Genomic DNA, 23,621 nt, shown 5'->3' with positions numbered 1-23,621 from the left:
GAACACTAACGCCTCAGATTACCAGCCACTGAATATTTTGATATCCAGCCCTCGCATTTCGAATAGAAAATCATGACTCCTTCAGCTTACCCAGAACAACATTCAATTGGTATCACAACAGTCTTGGATGATCCATGCATTTGGAATCTACCGACTTGAGCGAGAGGCAAGGGAACGAGACGCTAAGCCAGTCTTCTCCGAGATGCCGTGTTGGCTGCGGGGCATTCTAGTAAGGAGCGCAGAAAGTACGGAACCTCCCGTGCCAACTTGACTTAATTAGTGCTATTTTAGGAGCTCTGCGAGATGTTATTCTTAGTAAATTTACCCAGAAGCAAGAATCAGGTGCAGAGGCATCGAGGGATCGTCAAGACTCAATAGATCCTGGTTTGCGTGGTGAGAGGTACCACAGGCAGAACCCTCCCTACCCGACAGGATTGGCAATGAAAGGAAATTAGGGGACATTTCGCACATGCTGGCGGTTAAGTGTTGCTAATTAAGGCAGAATGCAAAGCTAAAACTTGGGGAACTGCACGAAGGCTATCTTATCACATCACAGACTCGTGCACGGGGCAGCCCGGTGGGTCGGAGCTCTGTCACGCACCCAGTCAGCGCCGCCGCGGCTCCTCGTCTGTCGTGGGCAGGAAATTGCCTCCGATGACACGGCCAATCACCACGGCTACAGCTGAAGCTTGGCTGTCTCCACCCCTCGACATATCACACCACGATGCATAGTCCCTCGACCAGTCACTGTGCAGTGATCAACTTCCCCCACCGTTTTAGAGGTGACTGTTCGTGCCGGGAGAGGGCCATTCGACGTTTCATACGAGCCTAGCGATCGGACTGCGACCGGTGCCGTCATCAAATTTGCGGCATTTTTCTCAATTTAGCACCTTAGGGAAAATGCGAGGCCAATGCCGGCCGAATTGTGTGCTGGTCACATCCCCGCTCATCTGGGCAATTCACCAACATTCGGAGAGAGAGGCCAACTATGCACAACCCGTTCCAGCGCTAGAGACTATTCAGAATGCCTTCATAGCCGGTCACAGAATGCCCTCGCGGGAGAAATACCAACATCCCGAGCCGATGTTGGTTGGAATCCAGAGACCGTGATAGTGACGGGCAAACAGGTGCGTGGCTGGGATGGACCTCAGAACTAAGCCAGGTCCAATGAGAGATCCTGCAAGCAGAGGTCATCTGCAGCAATCCCTGTCCACAAGCACAAATGCCAGCCCCGACTAGCGTATCTCCATCCAGTCGCTCGAGGAGCATGAGATCGATGTGCATGGCACTAATGTCGCCATGCGACCCCATAGCACTAAAAAAAGCTGGTTAATTGTCCCAAAATTAGTTTGCGGTCGACTCCTTGCAACATTAACTGACGTTCTCTAGGATGTGATTCGTCCCTCGCTTCTGTGAGAATTCAAGCCAGGGAATATTCAGCGGTGATCCAACCCCACTGTCCTAACAGTCCCCCAATTATCCCGATCCTGCAGCTGGTCTGCTAGGGAACGGATGAGCAGGTGGGTTCCAAAATAGAAACAGCCGGGTCGGCCTCCACAAAGCTATCGCGAGTTTTAAAGCTTCTGTAATTCCTCCATTGCTAAGCTTGAGTTTCATCCATACTTAGTTGCACGGCCAACAATCCTTTCTCTTTCGCGCTCTCTTTTCTAGAAGGTAAAGCCTGCTGGTTCAGACTTGCCATAATACTGCCTATTCAACTACGATTGGCTCCTGTCATTTGATCACCCCGACTTGCATCTGCGATCGCCTCGAGTTCCTCATATTGCCAAAATGCCTTGCGCCAAGAAAGTCACCAAGACACCCAATCGAAAGGCGTCTTCTCATCAGCCAGCCCATGCCGCTAGACGCAAGCCCTCAAACGGAGAAGACATGGAAAAAAACAACAGCACACTCGATCTCGAAATGGTATGATGAAAACCATCATAGAACATGGGCGCAAGTTTTGCGCAATCACAATGCCGATTGCTAACAGATAACCAGGCTGTTATACATGCCGCTTGCGCCGAAAGAAGTGCAATGAGCAGCACCCTGCATGCAGTGTCTGCGTTCGCCTCAACTTGAAATGTACATGGGATCGCCCAGAGTGGTGGGGCAGTGAAATGCAAAAGGGTGCGCACAAGGCACGCTTAAAGAAGAAGATCAAGAGCAACGAGAAAGCCAACAAAGGTGGGCATTGATAGAGATAATCACGATTAGCATTCCTACTAATCACCGCCTAAAAAGATTTGAACCCCGAGTCCTTTCACGAGAAATACCAGGCCGTCTCGCCATCATCGCCCGATTGGGATCCTAGTCGACCGATATACTCCCTGCCTCAATGCTACGAAGCTCACTCATCTCACATTGCAACACCGAGCCTCGGAACCGTTTCTTTCGGACCCCACCATCCCTATGAGATCGACATTACAACCGAGCGACAGACTTTCATTAACGATATCCCAATGCGCCATGACTGCTCGACATCAACATTCAGCGCCTTCGGTCCGCCGCAACTCAGCAACCCGATGCCAAGCTTTACTGGCAATGAATGGTTCGAACAGGATTATTTCCTGCAAGCCCCCGGCTACCATCCCAGTTACCAGGACCCCACTCCAGAGACGATAGACCCCAATGTCGACCAGTCATCCACGTCGCTCCAGAGTAATATTCCTGTTAGCGATGCCGACCGCCATCTCCTCGACCATTTCATTTACCATGTACTTCGCCAAATTTTCCCTGTGGTCGAGGCTCATCAACGGGGTCACATCCGCGCCCAAACCATTCTTCGTGCCTTGGAGACTAACAAGTGTTACCTCCACTGCTGTTTGAGTATTGCAGCTGTCCACCTCAAGACAATTGGAGGCTTTGTGGGGGAAGAGGCTGACCAAGATATTATGCGCCATCGATATGAAGCCATCTCCCAGTTGTGCCAGGCTCTGAATCAAAAAGATACCAACCTCGAGGAAATCCTGGACGCTACCTTGGCAATGATCTTCTTCCACTGCTCTGTTGGTCCTGTGGATGACAAACTCCCCGACATTCCATGGTTCGATCATTTCGGTGCTGCAGCAGATATGGTCGAACGGCTCCAGCTCCCTCTCAAGCCAATGGAATCCAGCAACGGGTATATGGTGCCATCGTTCAGCATGAGTCTAACCTCTTGGATTGACATCCTGGGGTCAACGATGACGGGCAAAATCCCTCGCTTTGCACACGCCTACCGAGAAAAGCATCAAACTGGAATTCCATCTGGCCTGCGCGAGTTGATGGGATGCGACGATCGAGTCATGTATCTCATTTCGGAAATTTCCTGTCTGGATTCGCTTAAGAGCGAAGGCCGGCTTGATGACTTTGCTGTCTGCTCTCATGTCCAGGCGCTTGGCAACCAACTAGAACACACTGAGCCCGCTGATCCAACTCTCGAGAGCCCCTGGTCTGCGGCAACTCAATCGTTCCGACCCGAGGCTCTCACAAAGACCATGTCTCACATTTTCCGCAAAGCCGCTCGGATCTATCTCTGCAGCCTCGTGCCTGGATTTGACCGCAACCAGCAAAGCACCCTGGACTTGGTCCAAGCCATCACAGATGCCCTGCAGTTTATTCCTCCAGGACCATATGGCTTCGACCGTTCTCTTGTCTGGCCAATTTTGATGGCCGGTGTCTATTCCACCCCATCAAGTGAATTTCGGGCAGTTCTTAATGATCGAGCTGCTGCCCTTGGAGACCATGGTGACCTCGGAAGTTTCGGACGAATGTACCTCCTTCTTCACGAAGTGTGGCGACTTACCGACGACCCTCTTAACACTCAAGGTCTTTTGGATGACAGCTACAACTCATCTCTCACCAGCCCGATCTCCAAGCTCGACCGAACTGAGTCCCCCACGGGTACTGGTGCTACCTTGGGCGGAAGGGAGATCAAGCGACGACAAGTCCAGTGGCGGGATATTATGCGCCGCAACAACTGGAACTACCTTCTTATCTGATTTTTCAATCACTCTGCATATTTTCTTCTTCACGGGGCTCTCCTCGTGCTGGATTTTTATTACCTTGACGGTAAAAGATACCCCATTTAGCAATGTGATGTTGATGCATGAGACCATTATGAGCAAGACTCTCTGTTGCATTCTGCCGAACATATACTGCAGGTCAGGCTGGTGTTTGGAGTTTTAATATTTGAGGGATTTTGTTTTCTTAAAGCCTGGAGCTATAATAAAGATCGGACTATGTCTGCAGGGCTTTCACTGGATGAACACAATAGCTTTCGCATACCGCAAAACCCAATAAAATATCCAAAAGAATCGATAAAGGCTTCTTCGTAAGAGTTTTGAGAGTAGGATACACTAGATCACATAGTTTTTTGAGAAAATTGCATATGAAATAGTATGCATTTGTAATATTTCGCGCAGAAGCACCTCAGCACCATGAGACAGGGGGGAGAAGTAAAAAAAAATGATATCGAGTAGGCCCGGGGGCTTCATCGTCATCCCAAGTCCCTGACTATCCAGGGGAAGCGCCTGTCACCATCCACGACGAACATAGATTTGCAGATTATGCTTGGTCAAGTTCGACTGTTGTTATGGGGAAGAGTAAAAGATCAAGAATAAAAATAAATAACAAATAATAAAAATGCCAAAATTAATCGAAGACACAGCTCATGCGAGTCGCTGTGTGAGCATGAATTTGCACCCTCGGTTTCAGAAGCTGTTTTGAAGTCTTTAGATTTTCACCCTCGGTAGTTTCCATATACTATTTAGGGGCTATAGAGTATTACGAGACACTTCAGGGCTATCTCGAGCGCTCTCTTCTCCTTGTTCCTCGTTTCTTTACCACTCAAGTGTCCGGTTGACACAGAATGCCCCCTGGGGATGTTAATTTAGACCACAACAGTAGTAGTCACTGTGTCAGGTAGCGCACTTGCATAAATCTCCGCCCTATTAATATATTATAGCGCCTGAAGAATAGTGGAGGCGAGGACCCTTGCCAGATCTCAGAGCCTCGGTGAAGGTTGATTGGGCAGAAGCTGCCCTAAGGTACGAACTGATCGATAGGAACCGGCGCTACCAGTTGGATCATCCGGCTCAAAACACAATCGAATTGATGACGGTAGATGTCTGAGCCAGTATCGGGGGATATTTCATGCGTAAACCCTCGATCTCTCGACCCCTGAAGCCCTTGGGCGAGCCGCCCACGGAATGAATGATTGCGCGCGTAGAATCCTGACGAACCACGAGTCAGTCTGGAAACGGAGGCTTGGGAAAAAGGCCGTTGCCCTAGACAACAGTCGCCTTGTCTGGCGGCTCCTGGGACAGGGACTTGGAGGCGTTGCTTCAGATGGCGCGCGACAACGGCTTGTCTCTCCTGGCGCCATGAAGTACCACTGTTTGACGATAGCACCAGATATAATGAGCAGAGAGTAACCGCCTGTCAAAATGTATAAGAGAGCGGCCACTGGCAATTGCACTCAGAAGAACACACGCCACTTCCTGCTCTTCGCGATCGACTCTCGGGGCTCGTTTGCGCGTCTCTAGTTGCACAGCCGAGCAGTTGGCCGCCAATTGCTTTTTTTATCTTTCGCGTTCATTCATCCTCGCGCCCACGAGAGCCATCGAGTTCTTTTGTGACATCTCTCTCTAGACAGCCTCCAAAGAGTCAGTTTTCCCCGTCTTTGCCGCCAGCTTGTTCTCGAAGGATTTCGGGGCTGAGAATGGCCCTAAGCCGCGGTCAGCCTTGGGCCGAATCGCGTAACTAACGTGAAATATTACCGCTAGCGTCGTTTCCGTACCAAACCGAACGGTATCACCCAGAGGGTTTCCGTACGCGATCGTCTCTGCCTGCACATATAGATAAAACACTCCATCCGCCGCTTTTCTCTTTGCTAAGAGTCCCTTCTGACGTGATCGTCCGTCTTGATCCTCCAACATTTTTCCTTTTCTTTCTTGGGTCCTGCTGCCGTCCCTACCACTCATCGCGGCTTTGCCCTCTGTCTTTCATCGGCTCTTAATTGCCACGGTGAAGGGTCAAAGCTCGTCGTCACCTGTTTCTCCCCGCCAATCTGTTGACTTATTCGACCTCGACCCAATAAAGCCTTAAAGAGGACCAGAGCAACCTGGAATGATCGAGATGCCGAACCCCAAACCGTTCCTCCCTCCTCTGAAAACGCCCAAGAGCGCATCATTCCCTTCCGAGCTTCACAGCGACTCCTCCGCGAGCCCCTCCGACCTGATCAAGAAAGAGGAGCTATCGACTCCTCTTACGCCCGACTCCTCCATTCCGAAAGCCTATACGCAGTTCCTTGAGGCCTATACGCCCCTCTTCAGTCCGGCCAGCGCGGGCGCCCCCAAGTTTCCTCTCAAGAAACCCTCGCCTTCGCCCACCTCGCAGCCCCCCAGCGCCATCAGCAGCTCTTTTACATTTGGTGACTCCATGCGATCGCCCACTATATCGCTGCCACCCCCTACCCCAGCTTCTGCACAGCCCTCGAGGAAGCACTTTGCGCTGCCTCGTCGCCTTCGAATCCCGCAGACATGGAAGTACTCGCCAAGCACCGATTCCCCCAGGAGCGCAACAACTATTCGATCGCCCTTCACACCATCGAGTTGGAGCCCTCGCTACTTCGAGGGCCCACACAGTGCCAATCCCAGCGGCAAACCGGTCAGCGTACGACAAGTGGTCACTCAGACCGTGACCTATAAGCGGACTCAGCTCGAGGCCCCGCCAAAGGGCAAGCGGCGCAAGTGTCGCGAGGTGAAGGAAGACAAGGAAGCTTAATTCCCACGATGCTTGGCCTTAATGTGTGATGATATTTGGTACTGCATTGGAGTAGTTGGGGGCTCTTAGCGAAGATACCGGTGTTCGGGCGTCGGCGGGGCGTTATCGTTCAAAACATACAGCGACAATGTTCTGGTTTGTTGGTGAACCAATTTTGCATATTTTTCTTCCCTTTTTGTTTCTTGGACCCGGTGGAGTAATTTTCAATATACGTTTTCCCGCCCTAGTGGCTTGGGACTATAACTTGATTCGTGAATCCTGGCTCTATCTGATCCTTCCAACGTATATACAGGCTAACCAAGGCGTATGAGACGGGTGCCCCTACACCGACACTTAGCCTTCACCAGAGAGATGTATCTTGAATCTACAATAAATGAGCGCAATCATAAGAGGCAGCCCAACAATTTCACAGACCTCACAAAGTTTCTATCTTGCCGGCTGTGCTGGTGTTAGGCCCAAATACGACCTGTGGATTTTGATCAAGGATGCGTTTCTTGCGGTAACATTCCAGTACATAGGGCGGTACCCAGCATAGCGGATCTGTCACTTGTCTGCGAGGCTTTTACCCTCGGAGGAATTGTGCATGCTATCCAGCCTCACCAATTGGGCGGTACCGAACCAACATGATTCTTTGGACGGGGATAGGGTAGGTCAAATCGAAGGAGTCTCCGCATGGGCCACGCGATAGCATGGATATAATCCCTGGGCCCAGCCGGCAAGCACCGCCCCCAAGTTTAGGCTTCCATCCGAAGAACCAACATTGTTTCCTTTCATCGAATTGGTGACCATCATTGCGATATACGAGTCCCGGTCGCAGGATCTCTGGTGCAATCCCCCCCCCCCACGTGTCTAGTAAGGGGCTCTTCGGTTAATCCTTGATAAGATTGTGGGATTTGCGATCTAAGAAAGACCCCGTAGGACGTCCGATCGCAGAGGGCGCTTCAAACCGAGTTCTTTATTTGGCGTTCTGCTGATTGTAGTGCGACGAGATACGCCTTGCCATCTATAGGAATCGCTAATTCACCAATGATGCCTTTGAAATGAAATCATGGATCCTTCGCCCCAGGAGAACGCCATCTCCGAGATCTATACGTGGCGTGTGAGCTGTGGTCCCGAGGATCTGGCAGCCAACCTCAAATGCTAATTTCCATTGGTACCATAAAGATATTGCTGGTCATACGCCTTTGGGCGTGCTTGTTCACCTAAGTTAGGCGAGCTCGATGGCCCTCCATACATTATATTCCCCTTCATAGTCCCGAAGAATGTGCTAGCGGCCCATCTTGCGTATGTACTCGGGCCTTGTTGAAAGTACGGAATTCAACGTTGCGTATTACAGGAAGTGGTGCTAGTATGTATCACCCTGTGTAATATTACACAGCTTTGGGAGGGCACCCTTTCCATCACACATCTCCGATCGGCAGCGTCTAGACTAAATTTTGCTTGTAAAACGGTATTGGTTTTTGTGCGGGCACCTGACTCGAACATCACACCTTCCCCCTGATTTCTATGCATGGTGAAGAGAGATTGCCACGAACTCTGTATGGCTGCACCAATGAGCACGCGACGAAGAAAACCCGTTTCCACTCCTTCCAAGCCACGGAGCCACGGGCTCACCGAGGTGCAGGTGGTTATACTGTCACAGCGGAACGCTGTACGGTGATTGGGAGGCAAATGTACTCCGTGTTTCAAATTGTCGCTGAAGAAATCCGTCCAGGGATGTCGAAACTGCGCTTTGCTACATACATCGTTCTTCGTTCTCCACACCCGTGTTTCAAATGAGTCCCGGGCGTTTGGAACGTAGCTACTAGTAGGGGCTTTTCATGTCCCCATACATAGACGCTCTGCGCCACCGCCTTCATAAGACGGATATGCCATTTTGATGGTAGTAGATCAAAACAAGGATGATCAGGAGGACCCGAACACGCTGTTCACGGGCCATTCTTCCTTTCAAAAATACGACGGGTCCATAGTCCGCCTGTCTGCCCACCGATGCAGAGGGAAAATAGCCCAAAAGACAAGGCTCAGGAGCGGAACGTTCTCCGAATAGAGTTTTGCTTGCCCATCAACGATACCTTTCTCCTCTCTCTTGGTCGCGTTCAGTGTTTATATTGGTTCTCCCCCCTAGTAGCCATCACAAAAGACGCAGACAAAAATAACATACCGCCCACATCGCAAGAAGACCGGCCAATCAGTGCAGTTTCTGGTGGGATTTCGGTCGCACGGCCGCAGGCGTTAAGCGCCGGCGCTATACCCAAACGGACGGGTGGAACAATAGGAAGCCGGGGATTAACATCTTTGCCCCGCTTGCCGCTCTTACGGTGGGGTTGTCCCCGCCACACATTGGTCCCACGCCCTGGGAACAGTGGAGTGCGAGGGTGACGTGGTGGGAGTTGAGCCCTGTTGTTGCCGCCGACACAAGTATTACGTGCGTTCAAACATGGAAACAAAAGATGAGATGTAGCATGAGAACCGCTCTTGAGGACCGCTGTGATTGGCTCCGTACAGGTCATTCGGTAGATGGCCGATGGCTTCGCGCCGGCGCTATCTCTCAGTGTAACTGGCTTTCGTTCGAAAAGGGCGATGATCGACCGGATTTTGGATGCAAAGAAGGGATTGCATCGGTCGGTCGGCCCATCTTCAGCGGTTTGAGTAGGAAGGAATGCTAGGCAAGGAAATCACGTCACATGATGCTCTAGCTACTGCTAGTCGTATACAAGTGCTAGCTGGCACTGATGTAGTGGTTTGCCCGGTGGAAACAATAGGCCAATCCAAGCCGAGAGGATATGAGTAAGGATAGACCAAGACTCTCAATCGGAACAGGAAATTAGGATTTTGAGAGAGGGGTGTGCAGGATACGCATGTGCGCTACCCATGCAGTGTGATATCGTCCAGGTCCTATTTTTGGTCACTGCTCGTCCTAATCATAGAACGCCCGCTTTTCTCTATTTCGGCAGCAGCAACAGTTCCTGCATACCACCAAACCCAAAACTCTCTAGGGCGGTGATATTTTTGGAACAAACTCACTATTCTTCAAGATCAATATAACGACAGATGCCAGTTCGAATAAAGATTGGGAAGAGATCATATGGGACGAACCGTCTACATTCTACGAGAGGAACCTGAATTCGAACACAATCCAAGTTTTCAGATTCCATGAATTGCTTCTCAATGATACACCCGGTCCTCCGAAGCTGGATATGTCCTCCAGCTCGAATGTGTCAAAGATGTTCGCGTCAAGGCAAAATTTGAAGCTAACAGAAACGGATTCGGCTCCGGGCCAAATTCTAGTGGCTCGCCTGCATCTTTCTCTCATCCACTGGCTCTTATTCTCGGGCCAATGTGCCACACTAATGAGCGTGCTATATCCTGTCGAGGTCATGAACTTCAACCAACCCCACTGTCACGCACCTGCTGATCATTCAATCCGTCAGAATCGCCATCCCTGATCTATTTTTGACTCCCGTTGACCCAGTTGACGCCCTTTGGGACCCCCATCACGAGCCAGGAGCTCATCAAGCTGTGACCGTCACGGCCCTCAAGCGGCTACTCCCTGATACTCTGACCCATCAGCGCCCACCATTATGCTCCTAGCAACTAGCCGGACCAACCCTCCGTCCCTTCCGTAGGCAATGTCTATCATTCATGCCAATCATTGCTCACCATCGACAATACCACCCACCTCCACGTTCTTTATCACACTCTTCAGTTAATTTTAGAACAGATCTGCTCAGCATTGAAGCTGTTTCCTGCATGGCTTCCCGTGGACCCATTGCCCCTGCATCCCCTCTTTCCACTGGCTCTTTCACGAAGTTCTTTACCGCAGGAAGAGCATAGGGCATGCGCTAGGACGGTGCTTCTCTTCCCTAGCCTGTTCCATTAACAACGGACCACCGCAATTTACCTTGATCTTCTAGCTGAATTGTATGATACTGTATGATACTGGCACTGTTTTTCAGTTCTTTCGTCTCAAAACACTTGTATTGAATGGCCAGCGTTTAGGTCTTGTTGCTCTATCGGAGGTTGCTGCCAACGAAGTTCTGAGCCGGGGTTTGGTGCTCGACGATCTTTCTTTCTTCGATTGAGAACGCTGAAAATAACAGCCATGAGCTGCGATCTATTTGGGGAAACTCATTTGCATCATTGACCACCTCCCAAGGCTGTGAATAATTCTTTGTTGACGCCTAACAAAGATATTGCAGTTTCCGAGTGTTGGTTGCGAGTTCTAGGACGCGGGTACTGTAGTTATATTACTCCCATATCTCATCAAGAATTATCCTTAGGCCTTCTGCAATCTTCACAATATTTCGATTGCTCAATTACGGGGAACTGACGCATTTCAAGCTACAGAGCAACACAGACATGAATCATTGTTCGCGCTTCCGCCTCGACTAGGAATGTACTAAATGGTCACATCAGCAAAGCCACCCACCACCGCGAACCTGATCTTGATAATATAAGACATCTAGCAGTCTTTCTTGGCTCAGGCATTGTATCTCGTTGAAAGTAAAAAATTGTAGACTGGGCCATATAGAAAAAGAGGTGATGTTCCAAAGCAGCACCTTTGTAGAAACGTGATGCCAAGAGCGGCGGTTCTATAATTAGAGGCCAATCGAGGTGAAACTGCGCGAACAATCACTCGTCAACCCGCCGCCCCGTGATCGGCAATCCCACCAGGAATCCCCTCTGACTTCGACTCGCGCCTGCGTCGCTGCCGCCCTCCGCCCTCCGCCCTCCGCCCTTCCTCTCTCTCCGTGCATCCGCCGAACTGCGCCCCATTCAGTACCGGAGGTCCCTTCCCCGAGTTCCCCAGTTACGCGCGCTCTTATCGGCTCAATCATGGCTCAGACATTCACTCCCGATAGCGAATTCGCCGACCTCGAGACCCCGCGCGGTCCCAAGGCCGGATGCCTCTCGATCACTGCTCTCGCCCGGTTTGAGTTCGAGGCGGGCCGGGCCAACGATGGAACGAAGATCCTGATGATCGAGTGGGAGGATGATGATATTACTCGTTCCTCCACCGAGGGCTCGTGGCATGTGTCTTGGGAAGGCAAGACCACTGTCCTCCCCGCAGATGAACGACCGAATGATACCACACGCCGCTTCTACTTCTTGCTTCCTCCCAATGCCACCATCCCGCCGGTTGTCACCCTCTCATACGAGCCCAACGCCAGTTCCTCTAAGAGCCGCGACACACTACAGCTGAATCCTCTGCCTGCCATCTTCCCTCCCGAGCTGGGTGCAACCGGTCGCTCCGCCGGCAAAAAAGGTGTGCTGCACACAATCTGGGCCAAGAAGCGACTGCGGGTTTTGGACAATGAGATCCGTGACGAGTCTTTGAACAATGTCGAGGGAATTGCGCTGCATATGGCCATGCAGGAGAAGGAATGGATCGAGTCCAACTTTGGTGTGGGAGCACATGGCGCTGAGAGTGTGGCCAGTAGCCAGGACTCGTCGAACAGCCCATCCGCATACCCAACTGGCCCAGCAACTCCGGTGTCGCCGATTAGTGGTAGGAAGTTGTCGGACAAGCTTCGAGGATTGAAGCTGCAGACGAGTGAAAAGGAGCTGTCGGGTAAGGACCGTGAGTTTGCGTCTCTATTCCAATCAATTCAATTTCAACGCAAGAGCTAACATTCATGACAATAGGATCGAACCCTGGATCTCTGCTTTCTCCGCAATCGCCCGATGTCGCCGTATCCTCGTTCAGTTCGTTTAGCAACATTGCTAGACGAGCGCCACACTCCATGCCAACTCCCGATACCAATCCTACGCCTACTCCCAGCTCTCAGCTGAATCCAATTGCTCCCGAGTCTCTCAAGCCGGTTGCACTCCACCCACCTGACTTCCTCCAAGAAGCCCAGCGGAACACCGATGCGCCGGGCTTCGCACCCATCAACTCCATGAACTCCACTGCACGCACTTCCAGCGCTGATTCTGGCGAAGAACTGTTCGCGAAAGCACTGAGCCCCCGATCTCCTGATCTCCCACGCAGCCCATTCTCATTTGCTTGAATGTCTCCCAAGTCGAGACTTTTCCCCACATCCCACTTTACCGACATTGCTTTTGCTACATTCTTTACGATCTGCACTTATGATTCCCCTTCTGCGATGTGACCACATTATTCCCAACATCATGATCATTGATCAAGCTTTAGTATCCCCAAGGGTTCTTTTACACGGGTACAGCATCATTAGCCCACGACATCTTTTGAATTCTGCATTCCACATTCATACTCCGTACAGAGAAATGCCATAGTGCGCCACCAGGGGACCTGTGTACATAGAGCACCTGAATTTGACGTCTTCGAGATGTCCATAATGCAAAGAGGCAAAAAAATAAATATATAAAACGAAGCAAGCGAAATCCTTACTCTTTGTTTTCAGCGTAGCAGCGTTGGGGTAAACAAACATATATGATATAATATGGACCCGCAAGCAAGACTTCATATCAGGTAGCAAGCACCCAACGCAATCGAGCTCCCCGCACAAGAGACAACGTAAGAAGAAAAGAACAGGAAAATGCAACGACGCAAATTCAACTAATTGCTCTTCTTACGCTGGCCTCCCTGGCGACCGGTCTTGGCCGAACCAGAGGCCGTAGCCGAGGAAGCCGAGTCCGCCCCCTCATGCTTATCCTTCTTCCCCGCAGCCAGCGACTCGAACTCCTGCGCATCTTTGCGCTCAGCATACCACTGACCGGCCTGCAGGACCAGGATACCAACCAGGACCAGCGCGAGAATAGTATTACTGGCGGCCAGGACCTTGAGGGAGTCCTCGCGACCGAGAATCTGGTCCTTCTCGTCGGGCGAAGTGGCCAAGTCAGCGCCGTAGCGGCCGGCGGAAGCGAGACGGAGACCCTTGACGATGTTGGCGATGTAGACGGTGATACCGCACATGTAGAGGACGAGCGAGGCGCCGTCGAAGAGCATGTTGGACTCGGAGGGGCGGTAGAGCTTTGTCACGAGGCCGGCCAGGCCGAGGAAGATCACGATATGAAGGATGCGTGGGATCAGCGGGGGCGAGGCATGGAGGAAGCGGAGGTGCGCCTCGAAGTAGTCATAGTGGCTCGCGGGAGTCGTGACGGTCGACCAGAGAATTGGGTAGTCGTAGGGGAAGAGAGAGAAGATGATGCCCAAGAAGAAGCATGTTGCTAGGACAGGTCAGCCGTTGGGGTCCAACTTCGGGCGCTGCGGGCGGGTTTCGGGGGTCGGACGGGCATGGCGGACTGGGGGGTTAGGGGACTCACGGCAGAGAATGAGGAAGGTCGCGAACGACCCGCTCTTGAAGGCCATTGTGACGGGTTTTTGGGGGAGTTGTAGAAGTCAGAAACAGGGGGAGGTCAAGTTTATCGCTAAGCGGGTGCCAAGGCTTTTCCCCGGGGGAACCAGAGATAAGCCCGCCTCGTCAATTGTCAGCGGGCTGACTTGACGGCCGTTAGTAAACAGTAGCAGCTAGATAATTAACTAGATAGTTAGAGCGAAGAATCTACAATTCTTAAGGTAAAAATGAAAGTGAAGTTTCAGCTCGCAGAACCAGAATGATGTTTGGTATAATACTGTGGGATCAAATAGTGGACATCGTCCATATGTTACATTCGGTAAACGCCCCGCGCCGTGTGTCATAAAATATGCGAGTAGTGGTATCTTCCAAGAATATCCCGTTCCCAAAATGCAAATGTACAAGAAGTTAGAGATCAAAAACACAAGATCGCATCCGTTTATCGCTGGTACCGAGGTAGAGACTCGTCTGCGTGGGCCGTGCCGCCAACCAGCTGGTCGTCCTCGTCAAAGACCGGCGCGCTTGGACCCTCGCCTGCCTCGCCATGGCCATTCGGTTCTTCGGGCGGTGCGCTGGGCGCGCTGGTCTGTTCCATCAATCGCTGGCGCTCCAGTTCCTGCTTGTCTTCCTGAGGAGCCGGAGACTCGCTGGGGCCCTCGCCGGTGCCGTTGATAACCACAGTCTGCAAAGACTCGGCAGATCGGACAGTATGCGGCACGCCACCGGTGGCGGGCGATGGTAGGTGCTGGTAGTCCTGTAGATGGTGATCATCCGGCAAGACAGGCGCTGTCGGGACGGACATTTCGGCGTTCGACGGCCCTGCTTCGGCCTCGTCGGGCGGCCGACTGGGCAGCAAAGCTTCTTCGTGGCGTCGAATTCGAGTCTTCTCATCCACAGGTTCCTCGACTTCGGGGTGGGCCATCATGGGCCCGGCAGGCGTGAAGGATTGCGGGAAGTCTTCCGGATACTCGGACCAGGCCGTCTCGTCGGGGAACCCATAGTCCTCTGGACCATACTCAGCACTTGAGTTGGGCAAAGGACTTGCCTGAGGCCATTCCTCCCCGTCAACAGGGTTGATCACAGCCGTTGGCGCGGCAGGTTGCGCATTACTATGAGATGCAGTAGACTCGGCGGCATTGGACATGGTGCGCTCAATCGGAGCTTGGCCACGCTGTGAATCCCGGGTACCGACGACGACTTCGAATGCTACGGAGATCACACCCTTCTCTCGGCGGATCTGATTCGTATCCAAGATGTTGCCGCCCCAATTGGTGGTGAGGGTACTGCCGTTGGCGTCAGCCGGATTAAGAATCTGTCCGCTAGGCGAAAAGTTGCTGCCACCGGAGACCATCTTAAATCGCGGGATAAAACGGTCGGGCGAAGTTATCTTGCCCCGTAAATCTACCACGACTTCGACATAATATCGGAAATTGATCATGGCGCCTGGCACGCGGGTGATGGTCGGGAATGCGTCTTCGGGAACTCGGATGGAGGTTTTGACGACGGCAGTCATATTGGTGGGATCGACGATCAGCGGCGCAAAGGTCTGCGACAGGTCCTTCCGGAAGGTGCTGCTTGTGCGGCTGGTGCCCAAGGTCAATCCGCCAAGTCCCGTTCGTGAGCGCGGATAGCAGTCTTCGTAGACGGGTTTCTTCCCCGCTGCTGTCGAGCCGATGGGAATGGCAGGGTGGAGATCGATGCGGCCCTGCCGGTATAATGTAACAACGATTCCATGCGCACTGCGCACCTGTTTGAAGTGATTGATGGTGACTTTGATGGGTAGGGTATCTCCTGGTAGCACGCCCGCGCGCAGAACCTCGGCCTTGGCCGTGATGGTGCGATCTGAAACGGAAGGAGTCGTACTGCGTCCTTCGCTATTTCGTCCGCCGCCGGTGCTGGTCGACGAACTTGGATCGCTCGCGATCTGAAAGCTCTGGCTGCTATTGCTCGGGCGACTGGACGAACTAACATTGCTGGGTGAAGGGCTCAAAGGTGGGCGGTGGTCCACGGAAGCGGCGGTCACGCTGGCGGAGGCATCAATGGAAGCGGTATCGGGTGTTGGAGCCGGCTCAGAGGTGGTGGATTTCGCCTTCGTTTTTGATTTGGGGCGTTTGGAGATAGGTTCGAGTGTAACTATGCGGGCCTTGGGGGCGGGAAATGGTGCAATGTCAATGTTTTCTAGCAGATTGACCCGTCTTCGGCAGGTCAGGGTAGGGTTCATCGTGGTCGGTCGGGTGAGGGTGGAGGTGAGGGAGTAAGCGATGGTGCCGCGCTCGAACTAGAAAGGCGAAAGTTAACGAAACGTCCAAGTATACGACCATGCCAGGAAGAAAAGGCGCACATTAATGCTGCTCGGAAGAGCATATGGGGGAAGGCCCATCTCGAAGCGGAACTTGTAGATGCCCTCCTTGAGACGGCCATCGCCGCAGAGAACGACCTCGTCTTCGAACAAGGTCGCGAGTCCATTCCCCAAGTATTCTGCGCCGCGTCGACCACGGCCGGGACCCAGAAAGCCCAGATCGGGTGCTGCTTCGCCAGCCGGCGTCGCATTCTTGAAGACTTTTACATAGCCATGGAGACAAACCACGATGTGCGTGATGCGGACCGGCCGAACCACGGTGACGATTACCGTGCCCTTGATGACATCGCCGGGAAAGTACGAGCGCCAGGGATCGTCCAGATCAATATAATAATCGGTCACGCTTCGATTCCGATTCCCGAGCGGGGAGCGAAACTTGGACAGGAAAGAACTGCTATTCCGACTGATGACCGGCGACGTGGAGGTCTTGGAAGGAGGATTGGAGGACATGACACACAGCCGCGGATTGCTGCATCCATACACGACGGCCGTGGGTCGAAAAGGGTGGGGGAGAGGAGGGCAGAGAGATAATCAGATGGTCGCAGATCGCGACGTGGCAACGGCACGTTCGGACAGACAACCCCTAGGACGATCTGGCGGGAGAATGCTTGAGCAGAATGCGGCCCGGTAGGCAGGAGAGCCGACGTCTAGGCCAATCCCACGACCAGACAAACCGGCCACACGTCTGCACGTCCACGTCCTGGCTCTGGGTGGGAGGAATCCAACGTCCAGGACCAGTCCACACGGTCCGGATTCAAACGCCACGGGGGTAGTATGTTCTCCGGGGCCTCGGGGGGTTGTCGACAGACGTTCCTCGAGGACCAAAGGGGGATTATGGTCGATAGCCACTCGACCACATTGTTTCCCGAGAGCGAAGCGCCAGGTCGCGAAGAGGTCGAGGGTCGAGCACCTCGACGGCGAGTTGGGCAGAGAGTACGAGGGGGTGGCTGGAGGGCGGTGCCGGAGGGATCGCAGGGATCGCAGGAATCGCAGGGAATGTGGGACGTGGCGCAGTGGAAGAGAAGGTGAAGGAGGAAGCAGAAGGGGAGGGGAGCGCGATAAGCAGGGCGGAGAAGCCTGGGAGCCTCCGGGTTGCCATTCGCGTGTCGCCCAGTCAAGCTTCGCGGGCTCGAACTAGTCCCTGGGCAGCAACGACACGGACCCTACGCTACGGTACCACGAAACGGCGGTTTCACACGGGAACTCAATCATTTGGCGCAGTCATCCCTAATTCTGCTATCATACGGTGATCGCTGACGCCCCCCCCTCTCCGTCAGTCTCTCTGCTGCTCACGGCACAAGGCTAAGCTTTCCTGGCCCTCAGGGCTCGGGTTCGGAAGGGCCGGACCAGGACGACGCCGCCGCCCTCTGGAGACGCCGTCGTCTCCTTCCCCTGGGGACAAACGGGAAATCAGCGCCCTAGAGCTCGCGCAGGCCCTCCCCTTCCACGTATTCGTCCCCATAACAGTCGCGCTGGACCGCCGCGACCACTTCCCGGTCCCCACTCGCCAACCGTCGCAGATACTCCTCGAGCACGTAGATATCATCCGTCCATTGCATCGCTTCCTGCGTGAACCCCGCCAACTCCTCCCGAAGCTGCAGCACGCCCTTGCTGCTCACCGAGTCGAGCCCGGTCTGTGCCTCTGTGCGCCGGAGCCGGTCGACCGCTGCCTGGAGCTCGGCTCGCTGGGCCTGCAGCGCCGTGCGCTCTGCATCGCGGCGTTGGTCGTCGGCTTCCTGCTCGCGTCGCGTGGTCTCCGCGGCGAGGGCGGCCACTACGTCGGTCCAGCAGCTGCGGGCCCTCTCCACCTCTGTCTTCACCCGGGCCAACTGCTGTGCGCGCTGGATTCTTTCATCACTTCCGAAGATCCAGTACCAGTTCCCACTGCCGATCTTTTCGACTCGTAGTCGGCCCTCGTCCGTGAGCGCCTGCAGGTACTCTTTGACCTGAATGCCGTTGATTGAGGCCACCGCGGGGAGGCTCTTCTCGAGATCCTTGAGGGTGTGACAGGTTCCCGTGGCGCGAAGGTGAGTCACAATCCGATCCTGCTTGTCGCTTTTCGAGAGCTTGGGAGGCTAGGGACGCGTCAGTGACCTCGTGCCCATTGGGGGTTGGTCTCTTGAAGCATGCTTTGTCCGCACCCAACCTCAACCTGACGCTTGTTCCGGGGGGGGGGGGGGGGGGGGGGGGGCACGTACCATGGCTGGAAATGAATAGAGCCCCAGCAGGGCCACTGCGTGGAAAACGTCTTCAATCTGATCAACGAAGCTTAAGTGGTCAAGCCTTGCCACATCGAGCAGTCGGGCGTCAAGCATTCGACGGAGTGGAGTGCCAAAATATGGGAGCGGCAGAATCAACTCAATCGTAGCCCGTGACTCCTCATATCGTGACCCTCAGCTCAGAAGATACTCGCTCTACACAAAGAAATCGAATCCAATCTTGGTCGTTTGATCAGTACATTCATTCATTTATTCGTTCATTCGTAAGTTCAACTATTGTAGCGACTGCAATCTCACTACAGAAGTAGATAGTCAAATTGGCACCGCTCTCGTAGTGTTTGACTCCACCCATCACTGACTGTTTGACACTGGACGTGGGCGTGGAACCCATCTCGATGCTGACATCACTTCACAATGACGCCGAAGCCGGTGAGCGATGAATTGCAATCGATGGTTACCCTAGGGTGGGTTTCCCGTTTCTCTGTTGTACGAGATTGTACTTATCGTTCTGAACGGTCTAGTAGCCAGTAAGCTTGGTCGCTCAAGAAAAGCCATCACGGCCGGTCTCCGGATTGACGGCAGATCCAATTGCGAGCCGAATATATAAGAAATCGAGAATGCATCAATGGGTCAGACCATAGAATCAGCGGCAACAATCTTCTCAATCAACTTCTTTCACGGCGTCAACAGTAGTCGCCGGCGGGTCATGGTCCAATTTGAGCCGCTTGGGCTCCGGGGAGTCGAGGCTCCTCGAGCGACTACGTGAACGACTCTTGACGCTCTCCGCCTTGGGACTCGGCTCGTGGCTCTTCTTGCGTTTCAGTTCATCGATGGCTGCTTCCAGTGGTGCTCGTCTACCTGGTCTTCGAATGTAATCGGCTTGCTGGCAAATTTCGCCTGCTTTGGGTTCCGCCTCCAGCAAAGCTCGGTAGCCCTGTTTCCCGAGCGACTCGGTCGCCAATTCTTCGATCAAGATCCCCATGGCCAATAATGCGGTTTCGTCCATGCTGCCGTAGCTGCCTCGACCGCCATCGGAAAGCGCATATCTGTAGAAGTCGGCAGTGTAGGCGTGAATCGTTTCGAGAAGATCGGAGCTCGGCAAAGGACAGTCGGCGGGAAGATTTTCGTGCGCCATATATGCTGCGCATTTTGCTTCCCGCTTAGACAGGTTTCTTTCTCTACAAAAGACAACCTCCTCTGGCCCCGCAATGCGTTGGCATTTGGGCGTATCACGAAAGCGTCCAAGCTTGCCAGTTTCGTTGTAAAGAAAGTTTCCGAGGCGGCTTAAACGACCTGGTGATAACATGTTAGCAATGTCCTTTTCAAATTTGGTGGACCCCGGGGGGTAGCACTTACCAGCAACTGCGTCATAAAGAGTCGCCTGCCTCGCCCAGTTGTATTCTGGCTCTGGCGCGGGTTTAGGTGCGGGTGCCGGCGCAGCATCCTCAGGTGGCGGCGACCTTCTGTAGCGGCATTTCACGGGCGCTGGACAACTGCTACAATTACCGCAAGGCATGTCCCGATTACACGGGAGAAACAGTTTTCGACACCGTTCGCATTTCCACAAGGGCTTGCGTTTACGCCTGCGTTTGGGCACAGGCACGTGCTCTCGGCGAAAGTATCGAAGCATCTTCTCTGAATGCTTTCGTGCATATTGAGGTTTCGATGATTCTGCTGCAGGTTGAGGTTTCGACAACTTCTGGTCATTGCCAATGCGCGACCAGGGAACTTGAACCTGAGTCTGCCGTGCTCTCCTGCGCCGTGTACCTGGGGTGGCACTGGGTTCCCGATTTACATGTCTCCGGGGCGCCTGGTTCTGTCTTGCCTCTTGGCTTGCAAGTTGGAGTTCGGGTACCGGCAAATCGTCTGCATCTCGAGCGCTCGGGGGAGGTGGTGGGGACGGGGCAGATGATGAGGACAGGACAATAGGAGACGGCTCCGTAGGTGGTGAGGATACGATAATCGGAGACCCTGTGTAGCTGCATTCCACTGGCGTTCGAGCATTGCGATAATTGCTACGAGGTGATTCGTGATTGCACGTGAGATGCAATTCCCGACACCGCACGCATTTCTCTTCTGTCGTGCCTCCTCTGCCTGGAGGATTCCAGTCCCTGCTAGACAAATCGTAAGACATGTCTCGTCGACTTGGTGGGTGGGCAGTTGCAGGTGGAAATGTCAACAGGGCGCCGTGAACAATATTCGATTGCGCCGGCACAACATTAATCCGACGAGGTCACTGGCGTCCTTTCCTCCCAACTTGAACCTTCACTTCCCTTCCTCAAACCGAATGAATGAATGAATTCCTACCTACTCAACAGGGCCCTCGGGTCTGTCGCGCCGCAAGTGTTTCATGTCGCGCAGACCGAGCGGTTGGTTCACAGTCTGGAGCCGGCGCCGGGGATCCGCTTCTCCAGTCGCAGAGCCGCACCGTCCGATCGGCTTCGAGATGACACAACCTCGACCCCGAATAACTCAGCTGGTGAAGATTTCGCGCACAAGTCAGGCGTGACTTGCCTGGCGATCGATCAGTTCGAGGGGCGGTAGTACGTACTTTCTCGCCTGCATCTTGGATTACGTTCTGACAAGCGTACTAGTATGGTCTCTGGGGGCGCCGACCCCTCCATTCGCTTATGGGATCTCGAGAACAGAGGCTCGGAGCCTGAACATATCTACCGAGCCTGTGCGTCCGTCAGCAAACCCTCTCACAGTAACGCACACACACACGCTATCACCTCCCTTTCCATCTACCCATTCGACCCGATCCCGTCCACCATCTTCTCGACCTCGCATGACCGGACATTGAAATGGTCCGCATTACACTCGCCTGATATTCCTCCGATACATACGTTCAATCTCGACTGCACACCGTACGCGCATTCGTTTTCGACTGTGCCGTCATCTTTACTGCTAGTGGCAGTTGCGACATCAGAACGATCCGTCCGATTGGTAGACTTGCGGTCAGGATTGGCAACACATGGACTACCGGGACATAATGGGGCCGTGCTCTCGGTGGAATGGGCACCACACAACCCCTACCTGCTCGCATCGGGATCGGTGGACAACAGGGTCATCATGTTTGATGTCCGAAAGGGTGGGCATAACTCGGCGATCGCAACATTTGACATGGATGACCCGGTCGGACTAGTGCCTCCGGGAGCTGGCCAGGTCCCAGCATCCTACCAACCACGTCCAGCCTTTTCACCGGTTTCCCGTGCACACAATGGTCCTGTGACGGGTGTGCGATGGACTTCAGATAGCAAATACATTGTCACTACAGGACAAGACTCCCGGATCCGAGTATGGGATACTGCAAGTGGTGCTAACACTCTGGTTCATTTTGGCCCGCGGGTCAGAAACAGCACTTCATCCCATCTGGCAGAGCGGGCGCCGTTGATTGTACCCAAGCAGATCATGACTACTGGCCATGAGACTCTTCTCTGGCCGAACTTCAATGACCAGGATGACCGGGGCGAGATTCTGATGCTCGAGCTTCGCGAGGGAACATTCGTCAAGCGCCTTCGAGTACCAGGAGTAGCGACTACCTCCCGGGCTCGTGGTCTATCAACTGCACTCAGCGCCGCTCGTATCAACGATCTAGCCTGGCGTGGAAACGGCGCTACGGGCGCAGGCATTGAGCTTTTCTCCGCCCATGGCGACGGTACCATTCGAACCTGGGCTTCCCATGATCCTGACGCTGAGCCCGACGAAGAGGAAGAAGCCGCAGAGGCCAGTCGAAAGAGGAAACGAGATGTCCTTGAAGATATCTATAAGGGATTTGTAGGAGCTGAAACAGGAATATCGTATACCTGATTTTAGACTACGAAAATAGTGCAGTATATGACGCCCTGGACACATGTGATTCTGATTCATGACAATGCATTGGACAATGCTCTGATGAGCAGTAATATCATCTAACCCATGATACTAATACAATTTTGAAACACAACATTATTCATAAAAAAAATCATTTATTCATTGCGACCCTGATGCAAACCAACATGCTCCTGCGAGTCCTCATCTTCCTTCGCATACCGCTCAAAAGCACCACGGTTCTGACGGTGATGCTTCTGATCCCGGGAGTCTCCAGGGGCACCAGGGACATTCGTGCCCATGTAGGCTCGCTTGGACTCAATGCTGGCGGGGATGGTGTTGCCAGTGCCACTGATCACTTCGCCAGATTGTCCTACATCGCGAGTTGAGCGTGGCAGGTCGGTGGCGTTGTCTGCGGCGGTTGCGGGGTTGGGTTGGGCGATGCCCTCGTTATCGTAGAGAAAGTGTTCGGAGCGCTGATCGGGGCGCGGGACGGAGGGGATTGTGTTCATCTTGCCCGCGTCGTTAGGAATTGAGGTGCCTTTTGCGGCCATGTCGAAGAGGCTGCCGCCTTGGTGGGGGTTTTGCTGCTCGTTGCGGACCATTTTGGCGATGTTAAGTGGAAGTAGAAGGGTGTGGTAATTCTGATTTTAGGTGGACGAGAGTGGTAGAATTTATAGTGCTTGATCAATGATTGATTAAAAGTGAGGAATAAAGGCGGTTTGGAGGTTTAAATAGATGTTCATGCCATCGGTTGGTACGATGTCACAACGCGAGGCCTCGAAGCTGGGAGATGATGGAGGGATGATATCACGCGTGGAGATGCCTTGATCGAGGATGAATTTGCCTCGGTAGAACAGGACCGTTTGCAGCAACTAGGCAAGGGACTGAGTTCTAGATGTGACTGGGGGGATCTAAATCTTGCAAATGCGAATGTCCAAGTTGGTGGGCGGAGACACGATTCGGTATGACGAAAACATAGCGAACTTGGGGATCGTCGATGGAGCCTGACTTTAAAAACGACATTGAGCCCAGACGAAATAGCGGGAACTTCACAACTTGCCCATTGTGATCATTCGAAGTGGATAAAGCTAATACAAGTTACTATGGGGCTTACGAGAATGACTAAAGAAAAATAGGAAATCATATTTCGAAAACCATGAGACCTCGTTGAAGACAAAACCATCA

General features: G+C 53.2%; 9 protein-coding genes across 9 annotated transcripts; 4 read left to right on the top strand and 5 right to left on the bottom strand.

Annotated features, from left to right (window-relative positions):
* Window positions 1-1,791: 1,791 nt before the first annotated feature.
* On the top strand, window positions 1,792-3,983 carry N7532_009591 (Zn(II)2Cys6 transcription factor; the record flags this gene model as incomplete). Its single annotated transcript, XM_056622082.1, has 3 exons — window positions 1,792-1,926; window positions 2,031-2,187; window positions 2,245-3,983. 3 exons carry the CDS (start codon window positions 1,792-1,794, stop codon window positions 3,981-3,983), a joined length of 2,031 nt encoding a protein of 676 aa, XP_056472888.1.
* A 2,128-nt stretch (window positions 3,984-6,111) lies between these two features.
* N7532_009590 (uncharacterized protein) lies at window positions 6,112-6,768 on the top strand (the record flags this gene model as incomplete). Its single annotated transcript, XM_056622081.1, has 1 exon — window positions 6,112-6,768. One exon carries the CDS (start codon window positions 6,112-6,114, stop codon window positions 6,766-6,768), a length of 657 nt encoding a protein of 218 aa, XP_056472887.1.
* Window positions 6,769-11,604: 4,836 nt separating this feature from the next.
* N7532_009589 (uncharacterized protein) lies at window positions 11,605-12,779 on the top strand (the record flags this gene model as incomplete). The annotated part of the gene is made up of 2 exons (XM_056622080.1): window positions 11,605-12,349; window positions 12,415-12,779. The coding sequence occupies 2 exons, from the start codon at window positions 11,605-11,607 to the stop codon at window positions 12,777-12,779; spliced, it is 1,110 nt and encodes a 369-aa protein (XP_056472886.1).
* A 527-nt stretch (window positions 12,780-13,306) lies between these two features.
* Window positions 13,307-14,059, bottom strand: N7532_009588 (putative secretory component protein shr3; the record flags this gene model as incomplete). The annotated part of the gene is made up of 2 exons (XM_056622079.1): window positions 13,307-13,917; window positions 14,014-14,059. 2 exons carry the CDS (start codon window positions 14,057-14,059, stop codon window positions 13,307-13,309), a joined length of 657 nt encoding a protein of 218 aa, XP_056472885.1.
* A 425-nt stretch (window positions 14,060-14,484) lies between these two features.
* Window positions 14,485-16,854, bottom strand: rim8 (pH response protein PalF; the record flags this gene model as incomplete). The annotated part of the gene is made up of 2 exons (XM_056622078.1): window positions 14,485-16,323; window positions 16,387-16,854. 2 exons carry the CDS (start codon window positions 16,852-16,854, stop codon window positions 14,485-14,487), a joined length of 2,307 nt encoding a protein of 768 aa, XP_056472884.1.
* A 968-nt stretch (window positions 16,855-17,822) lies between these two features.
* N7532_009586 (putative GAJ protein) lies at window positions 17,823-18,605 on the bottom strand (the record flags this gene model as incomplete). Its single annotated transcript, XM_056622077.1, has 2 exons — window positions 17,823-18,479; window positions 18,603-18,605. The coding sequence occupies 2 exons, from the start codon at window positions 18,603-18,605 to the stop codon at window positions 17,823-17,825; spliced, it is 660 nt and encodes a 219-aa protein (XP_056472883.1).
* Window positions 18,606-19,284: 679 nt separating this feature from the next.
* On the bottom strand, window positions 19,285-20,757 carry N7532_009585 (uncharacterized protein; the record flags this gene model as incomplete). Its single annotated transcript, XM_056622076.1, has 1 exon — window positions 19,285-20,757. The coding sequence occupies one exon, from the start codon at window positions 20,755-20,757 to the stop codon at window positions 19,285-19,287; it is 1,473 nt and encodes a 490-aa protein (XP_056472882.1).
* A 161-nt stretch (window positions 20,758-20,918) lies between these two features.
* N7532_009584 (WD repeat protein) lies at window positions 20,919-22,433 on the top strand (the record flags this gene model as incomplete). Its single annotated transcript, XM_056622075.1, has 2 exons — window positions 20,919-21,166; window positions 21,218-22,433. The coding sequence occupies 2 exons, from the start codon at window positions 20,919-20,921 to the stop codon at window positions 22,431-22,433; spliced, it is 1,464 nt and encodes a 487-aa protein (XP_056472881.1).
* Window positions 22,434-22,591: 158 nt separating this feature from the next.
* Window positions 22,592-23,038, bottom strand: N7532_009583 (uncharacterized protein; the record flags this gene model as incomplete). Its single annotated transcript, XM_056622074.1, has 1 exon — window positions 22,592-23,038. One exon carries the CDS (start codon window positions 23,036-23,038, stop codon window positions 22,592-22,594), a length of 447 nt encoding a protein of 148 aa, XP_056472880.1.
* Between the last annotated feature and the right edge of the window lie 583 nt (window positions 23,039-23,621).

The sequence above is a fragment of the Penicillium argentinense genome (genome assembly GCF_028826775.1).
Source record: "Penicillium argentinense strain IBT 30761 chromosome Unknown utg000009l_segment0_segment0, whole genome shotgun sequence".
Classification (NCBI taxonomy): Eukaryota; Fungi; Ascomycota; class Eurotiomycetes; order Eurotiales; family Aspergillaceae; genus Penicillium; species Penicillium argentinense.
This window is presented reverse-complemented; position numbering and strand designations above follow the sequence as displayed.